This window comes from Pundamilia nyererei, unplaced genomic scaffold, assembly GCF_000239375.1.
Source record: "Pundamilia nyererei isolate P.nyererei 1_Seehausen unplaced genomic scaffold, PunNye1.0 scaffold00091, whole genome shotgun sequence".
NCBI lineage: Eukaryota > Metazoa > Chordata > Actinopteri > Cichliformes > Cichlidae > Pundamilia > Pundamilia nyererei.
The window spans coordinates 2,492,032-2,503,549 of NW_005187492.1; the positions used below are offsets into that span (position 1 = coordinate 2,492,032).

General features: G+C 40.6%; 1 protein-coding gene across 1 annotated transcript in view; it reads right to left on the reverse strand.

Annotated features, from left to right (window-relative positions):
• Positions 1–10,354: 10,354 nt before the first annotated feature.
• The window catches only part of LOC102201726 (dehydrogenase/reductase SDR family member 11-like), a 26,048-nt gene continuing 24,884 nt past the window's right edge, over positions 10,355–11,518 (reverse strand). Inside the window, exons 4-7 of the mRNA XM_005739410.2 lie at positions 10,943–11,072; positions 10,751–10,843; positions 10,599–10,664; positions 10,355–10,518 (exon numbers count right to left, since the gene is read on the reverse strand). Coding sequence (XP_005739467.1) covers positions 10,480–10,518; positions 10,599–10,664; positions 10,751–10,843; positions 10,943–11,072 — 328 coding nt within the window. The 3' untranslated portion in view covers positions 10,355–10,479. The remainder of the gene's footprint in view (positions 10,519–10,598; positions 10,665–10,750; positions 10,844–10,942; positions 11,073–11,518) is intronic.

An 11,518-nucleotide genomic window follows, 5' to 3' on the forward strand; every position in this document is an offset into this window, starting at 1 on the left:
GATACACAGAATCAACCATTTGAAGACATTGAGCAGAAGCATTCATATATAGAATATCATCATAATCCAGCACAGGCAAGAATTTTGCAGCAACAAGCCACTTCTTTGTATTAAAAGAGAAACACAACTTATTTTGAAAATAAAATCTCAGTTTTAACTTCAGGTTTTTCACAAGATTCTCTACATGTGGTTTGAAGGTAAGCGAGTCATCAATTAAGATTCCCAGATATTTATAGGTGTGAACCAACTCTATTTTATTACCTTCAAGAGTGGTTACTGATGGGATTGTTTGGGCTCATCTCCTTGATTTAGAAAACAACATGAGCTTTGTTTTGTCATTTCTATTTCCTGTTTATCACTACTATATATAAATATACAGTATATTCTAACATTGGTGTAACTGCACTTATTCTTATCTTCGGGAGACACTGCTGGTCTGCAGATGATCTGTCTGTGGCTGTCAGTAAGTGGAGTGTAACTTATCAATATGTTTCATCCAGACTCACCTTTTCTGTTTCACTCTGCCTTGTTACTTGACTCCACATGAACGCACAGTGAACAGCGGGACTATTAGGCTCTTTATTTTTCCCAAACCCCTCCTGCAGCGACAACATTAATTCATGAGAACACCCCCGCCCCACTCAACACTTGGTCGAATGTTGCCTCTGGTGATTTTACATCACTTCTCTCCACCTTCCAGAAATCCGATTTCAGTGCTTTGAGTGGGCTGGATCTCCACCTCTAGAGCTCAGAGTAAGACCAGCCATGTGATATAACACTGGGCTGATTAGAAACTTGCCCTGCCAAACATTTTTCCCTCCCCGTGAGGAAAACTCACTTGTAGAAATATGCTGTGCATCATTCTCTTAGTTTGGGAAAATATTAGGAGGGTTTTTGTTGATATCAGACATGAATAAACAATAATTTCACATATGAAATTTGTTCCCATATTGAGGTGATCACATAATGTGAATAAGCAGTGCAACTACTGATATATTATTAGTCAAATGAAAGTTTTTACTCACCTGTCAAATATACTATATCATATTGTGTGAAGGATTGTAAGATATATGACTAAATTCTTGAACCACAAAAAATTGAATACTGTATTAAAGTGGAAATATCAGGGAAAAATACCCATTTCCTCTTTTGTCCAAAATTTAAAAGTAACTCTAATTATGTTATTCATTGCTTTCCTGTCACACATACTTTATCCTGTTATAATGACTGAGGCTCACATTAAATATGGCTAAAGCTTCACGTAATGAGTTAGAACAATCTGATTTGATTCTTAGACCTCATGGTGCTGGTAGGAATACAAGGCTGTAAAAGTTCAGTTAAGTCATGTGATTTCTGAACATTGAAACTCTTAAAAATAAGTAATACAATTGGACAGAAATGGACTGGAAGCCAGGAGCTGCACAGGTGTGATTTGATCATGATGTATCTTTCCTGCAGCTTCAGCATTTTGCACAGCCTGCAGGGGAAAAAATAACAGCTGATCAGAGTCAACAAAGTGACAGCAGTCTAATCGAGGGGTAATAGAGGCATGAATTACTCTACTAGTCATGTGAAGGGGCTTGTGTTTATCACTTAGAGGACAGCATATGCACAGGTAACCCCAATCAGCCAAAGGCTCAGCTTTCAGACTGCTCTAAACACAGTTTCAGACTATTTGTTTCAGATCTTGGCTCTGTATGATGGAGAAGGAGAAGAGATACCCTTAATGTCAGTAATGGTTTGATATAAGCTAAGATTGTTCTTCTAAGATGGTGTTTGGCTTGAGGGGCAACTCCTTGGATTAAGATAATAAGGATTATTTTGGATGTTCAATCATGCAAAGCTATAGTAAGATCAAGGAACAGAAACATGGAGCTGGGATGGAAAATAGTGGGTTTATTTTTTAAGGAAAACTGGCATCTTACATTATTATAGTGAATCCAGACTGTGCTACAGTACACATGTACTTCTTTGATAATCTGCTCTTGGGGGAATGTAATTTTTAATTTTTGTTTTGTTTTTGTAGTTCTTCATTACTAGAGAAAAAAAATACAAAAGCTTCTTGAAGCTCTACATTTGGGTTCATTTGAATGATTGGCAACTCGTGTCAGCTTCTTGGGATAACTGGAAGCCAAGCAGTCATCTGATACCTCCATTATTTCAATGAGTTTTTTTCTTTTCTGTGTCGGCCGTCAGACTCTGGGGCCCTTCAGTCACCCGGTGCAGAATGCGTGCGACAGAGGGAACCTTTTTCCACATTCCTGCGTAAATGAGTTTTGTCCCTACACTGTAATTTAGGTCATCACCAAATCAGCGCTTGTTTTGTGGTATTTGAATAATGTCCAGTGTGCTTGGTCGGCACAGTCACCCCATGCCTGTTACCATGGGAAGCGGGCGTGAGCTAGAACCGCCTCCATGCATTTTCCCAAAGTCCTATATCTCAGCCTTCTAGGGTGGTGCTGAGCGGGGAGGGGTGGGAGGTTACTTGCGGTCATCTCTTTCTCTGCAGCTAGAGGTGCAGGTTTACGCGCCGCACACCCACTAATTAACCCTCCGTGGGTTAAGTGAGATGATTAAGGTGGTGGGGGGCGCAGGGTGGGGTGATACCTGTTCACTGTGTCTAACAGATAGAGCTACTCTGCCAGGGCTACAGAGGTTAATCCTGCTGACTCCTCCCAGTCATTCATCGTAGCAATAATCGTACCACTTTAGGTTCGCCTTAAAACTGGGTGGGCTGCTCGAGAGCGCCGGGAAATCGCGAGGAGCTGTCTCCGTTACGCGTGGTGCTGAAAGTGCCACTCGCCGCATCATGTGGTCGGTCTTCTTCGTATTTTTGTCTTATCTGGACACAAACGTCGTCAATGGCGACCTCCTGAGTGGCGCTTTGGATGCAGAAAAGGAGGGCAAAGAAATGTTCTCCACGCTCAACGGCACCGTGTGCGCAAAAATGTCCACGGTGGGGGAGAATTTCCTCTACCAGGTGTCAGACGGAGCCGAGGTGGTGGGCTCAGTAGTCAGTCCAGCCGGGAAACTATTGAACTGCTCCGTGATAGTGGAACAGATGCAGGTGAAATCTTTCATGCACGAGTGCAGGTTGGTGCTGAAGAGACGGAGTGGCGGGCGGCAGGTGGAGGCGAGTTTTGCGCGCATGGATGAAGCCAAGCTGATGTGCAGGAAGTTTAAGAAGAGGGTGGAAAAGGAGGATTCGACTGTGCAGGTGCAGGTTCTGAAGAGATCCAAGAGAGGCTTTACTTATCCGGGGACCCTGTGGTGCGGAGCCGGGAACATGGCTGATAGCTATGACCAGCTGGGTAGGTTGAAAAGTTTTTATTCAAGCTGTCTGACTCCCGAGTGCAATACCTGAAATATATAATGACGCTGACCTCTCTTTTACAGGAGAGTTTGCAGGCACTGACAACTGCTGTCGTATTCACGACCACTGCCCTCATGTGATCCACGCCTTCTCCTCAAACTACGGTTACACCAATTTCAAGTGGCACTCCATCTGTCACTGTGACTGCGATAATGCGTGAGTAAAAGCTTTATTTCAGTGATGCTCTTCTTCATTTCAGCAATAAAGAAGAAAAACTGGAGAGTGCAACTTAATAAGGAGCAGTTAACACATTAAATGTTTGGCAGGTCTGTATGTAGAATAGCTGATAAATTATGTTGCCAGATGTTAATATTACTCTATTGACTGTTAGTTTAAGGCATTATGGTCTCTTAAACTAAAACCTTCCTGGCTAATTTTAGATAGTAAAGCCAGCCCAGTAGATACATTGCTGTATTAACAATATATAGTACTGGCTTGTCATTTAGTCAGTTGTAGTTCTCTTATAGAGAACTCAAATCATCCCTTTACTCTCTCTGCAGGTTGAAAGACTGTTTGAGGAAAGTCAACGATACATCTTCCCGAGTTGTTGGTCAGGCATTTTTTAATGTCATCGGTGTCCCTTGCTTTGAGTTTGCTTATGAAGAGCAGTGTGTAGAGCGGCACTGGTATGGTCTGTAAGTATTCGTGTAAACCTTTAAGTAGATTTTAAACATACTGAGCCATTTTACTTTTGTAATACGTGACACATTGCCTCCCCTCTCTGTTTTCTCTCTCATAGGTGCAAACGATACAAGAAGCTCCCCGTTGCTGTGATGAGAGAGGCGGTGCCATATGACTTTGGAGGCATTGACATCATTGATGAGCTGACAGTAGCTCCTCCCAAGTCAAAAGGTTCTAAGAAAAGCAATGAAGAAGAGAAACTGGAGAGTGCAACTCAGTCTACGATGTTGGGTCCCGAGGAGCCGTCGCTCAGAAACGTTGTCACCGCCGCCGAGGATTTCCTCAAGGTTCTCGCTACTGTCTCCACGTCGCAAAGCTCCAGTACCAACTCTGATAAGGTAGAGGAGCAAAGTTCAGAGAAGAAGAAGAGGAAGAACACAGGGAAGAAAAAGAAAACCAACAAAAAGAAAAAAGGAAAAGGAAATGGGAGGAAGAGAAAAGTGAAAACAGAGGCAGGTGTGAAAGCAGAGGAAGGGGCTGCTGTTTCACCCTCTGGCAGCAGAGCAGAAGTCAAGCCTCTGAGTAACTTCATCAATGAGTCACAAAGATATGATCAGTCGAGCAGGAGCACAAAAAGAGTCGATGAGAGCGAATTTGAGCTCAGAGGAAAAGACGAACCCCCTAATGAAGTCATGAAAGATGAACCAGCCTTGGATAAGGAGACAGTTTCCATTACATCACCTGCAACAGTCCAGAAGAGGCCAGCAGGGTCGATCACTGCTGTGCTGACAGAAGAAGTCACTCCCTCAATAAGCACTACTGTTCCACATAAAGCTAAAACAAGAAGGCAAAGAAAGGAGAAGAGAAAGAAGAGCAAAGAAACAACTCTTCTTTCTTCTCCCAAAGATCTTGTAGCAAACAAAACAGAAAACTTAAGCCTTGTCCCCACCATCATTACCATAACCCCACCAGCGCAGCCTGAGCAACAAAACTTTGGGAGCAACACTGAAAAGCGACCTGTTGTCCGCATCGCCAATGCCCCCATTGTTATCTCCAAAGTCAAAAGGAACAGGTCAAAGGACAAAACAGACACAGAGGGGAGAAAGAAAAGGAGGAAAGGCAGCTCTGCTTCCCCCATTGTTCCTGTTGCCCTGCAAAATTCCTCTCTGGACAATCTGAAAGTGATCCCTCTCACTGGGGTTCACACCACACCGTCGATCCCCACCGCAGACTACCAGCTTTCCCACAGGCTGGATGTTTACACAGGAAGGGTCAAAGTTACAGCTTTGAACACTTCCTTTAGTATTTTGAAAAGGCAACGGTCAAAAGAAAGAGGGCTGAGAAACAACAAGAGGAAAGCCAGTGTGCCTTCTTCATTGGAAATCCCACGTTCTCACAAGTTTGAAAATGTGCTCCCTATTCTCACTCGTGTTCCTCTCAACAACCATGAAACCACTGCTGCAGAAGAAGAAACACAAACTCAGAGTGAATGGAGGCTTTTTGCCACAGCTGCGCCCACTGTCGACACAAAACAGCAGCGGCAAGCAGCCAGACAGCAGAGAAAACCAAGAAAGAAAGCTGCAGCTCTCAGTGATGCATTTTCTGATGCTAAACAAACTGAACCAGTCACATTTTTAAGCATGCCATCCAAAGCTGCCACTACAGCAGGGCTTAGATCTAAAAACCCCTTTGCTACCACCTTAGCACCACCTGACATGAGTCCACTTCAGTTATCTATTGAGAGAGCTAAAGCACAATTCACCAGGAAGAAGAAAAGGAAAATGAGACTGTCTAACCAACAACAATGAGCCGTGTTTTTCAGGCACAGCAGGATAGATGGAGAAACACACAAACACAGCTTTAATTGCTTAGATTAGCTCCTGATGACCAGACATGCTTTACAGTTAGAATATTTACATATCACAGTACACTGTTTTCTGGCTTTAATTGCTGGAACATAATTGACATAATCATATTTAATTGTAATATGAGAATCAAGTTTTGCAATAATTTATCCTGCATGTCAATAATAAAATTATTGGTTGGTTATGAATGTGTGGCAGTGTTTCACTTTATTTATTCAATAAATAAAATATTAAATAACAGTATTCTATTTTAACATAAAATAAAAATTCAAAATGTTTTCTAGCAAAAGCATCTTCCAGCAGCCACTTTCCATCCTGTCAGGGAATACAACAGTACATCTCCCTAGCAATTAGTGGTTGCCAAGCAGTTGCCAACTGGTCTTCGGGACAGTATGAAAAGGCTCTAAAGCAACTTTGTTCTGTCTGGCATCCCCCTGTCCTTTGTGCTTACAGTTAACGCTTTGCCCCTAAAATGAGTATATTTGGAATATACACTCTACACTGTGATATCAAAAAGGGATAAAAGTAGTGTTTAATACAAGCATCTACCAGTGTAAATGTATGTATGTCTGACAGCAAAATTAGCAAAGATGTAACAGAAGCTACCAACTTTAATGAGAAGCTAGCACCAGTGAATGTTAGCTTAAAACCACAACTTAGAATATAATACGCACGGATTAAATTTATTCAAATCTGATGTGCTATTTGGTGAGATTTAGTTTAGCTGCTCAGAGGATATGATTACCACTGACTGTACAAAACTAATGGATTACAGTCGACCCCCGATATTTGTGGGGGTTAGGGACCACAACCACCTGCAAATAGCTGAGATCTGCAAATACTTGAAATCCCATCTAAAACGTTTATAACTGGTTATTTTAATAGCTCAAACACCAAATATACTATCACCCTAATGAAAATAATTACTTTAGATATGCTTTCTATGCTTTCCAAAAAATCAGTGAATAGGCAAATTTTCCACAAATAATTTTATTCGTTCCACAGAAAAATCTGGGAGTAGGTGATTCTGCAGATACCGAACCACGAAGAGGTGGAGGTCGACCGTACTGCCCTTGGACAACACCAGGCGATACTAAGCTAACAAGCTAACAGGCTGCTAGCCATGCCATCTCATTTAACCTTAGGAGAATGGTAGAAAACTGCAGCTCTAACTCCCAAAGAAACAAAGCAATGTGAATGCTCCACATGGCATAAAAACAATTTTTCAAACTTTGTAAAAATGATATAAATTTGAATAACATACCAAGAGCTATTCTTATCTAGCTAATAAAATAATATAATCTTCATTTTGTAATTTTGCATGCACATCTTATCTCAGCTGGAGACATTTAATCAGAAGGAGAAAGCTGAAAGGCTTAAGGTTGACCTTCTTAACCTGACTCTCCTGAGTTTCTTCTGGGTCAGAAATAGCCTTTAAGGCAGTGGTCCCCAACCGTTTTTGCACCATGGATCGGTTTATGTCGGACAATATTTTCACGGCCTTTAAGGTGTCACGGATAAATACAACAAAATAAAACCAGTATGGGTACAAAAAAAAGAAGATTTATTCATAACACATGGGAAAACACCCAGGGAAACCGAGTTAACGATAACTATTTTAAAAAAGTAACGCTAAAAACCCGATAAAAACCCTGAAAACCATGAATTTCACACCCGAGCTTGAACTCTCGCGGCCCGGTACCAAACAACTCAAGTATTATACTATCGCCCATCCTGTTCATGGCCCTGGGGTCCTGGACCGCTTCTTTAAGGGGTGGCTGAACCATGTATGGTTAGCATACTGAACTGGGAGTAGGTTTCGACAGAAACGTGCATTTTCCTGTTAGCTGAACATTTGATAGTTGTATGTTGTCAGGGAGATGGGGTGAAAAATTCCTCAGTGCAGAAAAATCCCTGCTTTTCTTTCCATACTGCAAAAAAATCTGTCAAGAAGAAGCTTAATATATACATGCATGCTCTTTTCTCCAAGGTGACTGAGGACTTTGGTCAAGCTGCCTCCCCATGTGTGGTTGAAGGCAGGGTCACATTCTCAACACTGATTAGAACCTCATTATTTTCACCTCTTACCATTGAGGGTTGTAGAGGCAAATCCTACAGATCAGCTGACCGTCACATGCTTGCATAAGAGGACTTTATCTGGATGGTTCTGGACATGCAACATATTTCCAAATTAGCCCTCAATCACTCAATCATTTAAAATGTGCTCTTAGAAGAAGAATATTCACAAACAATATGGACATCTACATATCTTGCAAACAGTGGGAGTGATGTAAAAGTGCAGATTTTTATGCTACAGCTCAAGTTCCCAGGACTTTTTGGAAGCCATCCAAATATTCAAAGGAGCTTTCAGATGCAGTCCACAGTTGAAATGGGCAGAGCGACTAACACAGTTGGATGTGTGATAAAGCCATTTCTCACAGCGGGGGAAGAAAAAGTAGCAGGAATTTTCCAGTTCATCAAGTTTATGAGTTTTTTGGGTTTATGTTCGTATTTCAAAATGCATTACAGGTTGTTACTTGCACGTACAGATTAAAAAAATACCACTGAAGGCTAATTTTTTTTGTATAGTAAAATTTTCACATCATTAAAAAATATATATTTTAAAGACGTTGGCATTATACATAAAAATGTACCCTCACGAATATTTCTGATTAGTAAATGCAACCGACTCCATAAGCTCTTCTTGATACTAGACACTTTGCAGTTCTTTCAGACTTTCCCAAGGGGTCAAATATATATTTCAAGGGTTGTGGGTAACATGTGCAGCAGGGTCTCACAGAAGAAAGCTCACATTTTGTGACAGAAAAGATCTTTGTTTTGTTTTGTTGCAGTCTTGCGAATTCTTGGATAATTTCCTCCATGTAGGCCTCCAAAATTATTAAAAATTTCGAGCATAAACATTGCGTAGAAATAAAGATATTCATGAAAACTTGATGTTTTTTATGATTTTCTTTTTTCTTTCATATTTTAGTTATATTTACATGTTTGAAAAAAACATATAACGAATAAAACAGTCACACATTAAATACACAAACTGAGAGATAACCTTGTCTTCACTGTTAGTACATCCCTCAGATCTCCTTTTTCAATATTTGCTGTTTTTCATATTTTGTCTTTTAACTTTTAACACTACAACCCCATTTAAAATAAACTCACCGATTAAATCTTCTTGCTGTTTGATATCATGCAGCTAGTGTACAGTCACAGAGCAGTGAAAGTGAACCAGAACAATACATGCACTGTCCTTGCATGCAAACAAAGAACTGAACCTCACCGTAAAGCTGTAATTGTACAATGAAAAGACCGAAAAAAGAAAGATTTGCTGCCCACAGCGCGGGTCATGTGTTGACCTCTGGTTACTATTGTGGCGATGGCTTTGAATAGCCAGGGAGGCGGTCAAGCAGAAAATCAAACGAACAATGTATGGTTTGGGGGAAGACATGATAATGAAAGAACATCGTGTTCTGTGGATTTGTTTGGCTGAAGAAGCCAATAATCCACTGTGTTCACACATGTGGAGGATTGACAGAAAATGACCTGGCTCACATTGCTGATGGAAGAAGAACGCCGGCCTATTTCTCAAAGAAGCTGGCACTCTGATACAGACATTGTATTCATTTGTGGTTACTCTGCATTGTTCTGTGTATCTTTTTGGTAATACGCCTCTATAGTTGCTTTGTGTCTGCTTATTGTGTTAAGTCTCCATGTGGTCATTTTGGGTCTCTTTGTTTTGTGTTTCTCTGTATTGACTTGCTGACAGTCCCTTCATGCACAGCAGAGTGAAGTGCCAAACAGTGGGACAACTTCCTGACTTACACTTTGTGTTTAGGTGCAAGGACCTGCAGCTGCATATACATACAAATGTATGTCCAGTGTAACTGAATATATATACACTGACATGAGAAAGGTGGTGGACTGAGGCGGGAGTCCTTAGCTAACCTATGCTTTCCTCTGGACTGAGAGTCCTTCTGGCAGCTCTCCATGGACTGAAGTACAGATTTAGATTAAAGCAGGCTTGCCTTTCATCAGAAAATCTTCCACGCTGTGTTATTCAGTAAAGCTTAATCCTACATCCATGTTGACATTTTAACACACAGGCCAAATATCTTTTGTCTGGTAGTTTGTCCTTTATTTTTTTATAAACTTACATACTCAGAGACCAAGAGAGCATTCTCAGCATTAATTTCATCTAGTTTATTTTAATCTGACAGATTCTCTGAGCGAATCTTCTAGCAATAAATATTAACCTGCACCTTTTATGACCCCTAGTGGTCAAAACACAAAGGGGTGGAATCAAGTGTTTCTGAATTCGAGTGTCCCATTACCATCGCTATCCACAGCCTGATACTGTCGCACTGTGAGTTTCTATTTTTATACTTTGTATAAAATTGTATGTTTTCCACCATGCACTGCTCTTTAAATGAGATTTCCTTCAGGAAAATAAGCCAGCCAGTTTTCTCTCATTTTATTTTATATATTAGTAGAAAATTTCAGTACAAACATCAAAAACAAAACTGTTTTGTGAACAGATCATAAATCATCATTCCCATAAATGTAGTGAAGAAGTGCATAATTTCAGGGAGGTCATGTGGTTCAACTCTAAACCTGCTCCGTACCTTGCATCCGAACATCTCCGATCTGAAGGGAGAACAGTGTTTTAATATAAAATGATATTTATACAGAAAAAGAGTAAGGCATAAAAATAAGAGAAAAATCACCTGAACATGAGGAGGGGCACTGAGCACGTACGTAACAGCATTGGCAACATCTGTTACTTCCAGAGACTGTCAGAGAAGTGAAACGTGATTAATGACTTATTATTTGAGTTACCACATCAACAGTACATCAGGTGTAGGAATAATTATTTTACCTTGTATGCAGAGTATGCACCAGCTGCTTTATTAGGATTGTTTTTGTAGAACCGTGACAAAAATTCTGTCTCCACCAAACCGGGAGAAATACACTGCAAAAAAGAGTGGATACTGTGTGTGAGGGTCTCATCACAGTAATGTTGGTTTTAAAGTGACTTTTGGAGCTGCCTACAGTGTTTTTAAAGCCTTACTGTGGCTCGGATATGACTGTTTTCTGCACGCAGCGCCTGCCGCAGGCCCTCTGTCAGGGCGGTTACAGCATACTTTGTGGCGGTGTAGAAATGTAGATCAGGATTGGTAATTACACGATGTCCGCACATGCTGCAACAGATTTATAAACCGTTAACCAGGTGAGCATTAAACAGCATGCATTAATGTGCAAGTAAAGTAACTCTTTTAAACTCATGTCTCAATGATGTAAGAAACACGAGGCCTACAAAGCCATTTTGTTGATAGTTAACTGGAAATATTCAGGTTCTGGATTGCTGATTGGCCACCATAAAAGATGATGCAGATGTCACTTTGGGTTTTAAGAGATTCTCAAGGACATTTTGAAATACTGCATGGGATTCTTGCTTATTAATTATGAAGACTAATAAACCTTTTCCCCAACGAGATCTTTAAATCAGGTGTCAGTTAATTTGCTTCCTAAATGTAGTAATAATAATATGCTGATAAAATCCTGAGCTGCAGACCTTTATTACTGCATGAGTGACACTTGTCATTAGACGAAAGAGTCTATAATAAGTGGAATTAGAGATCTGCAT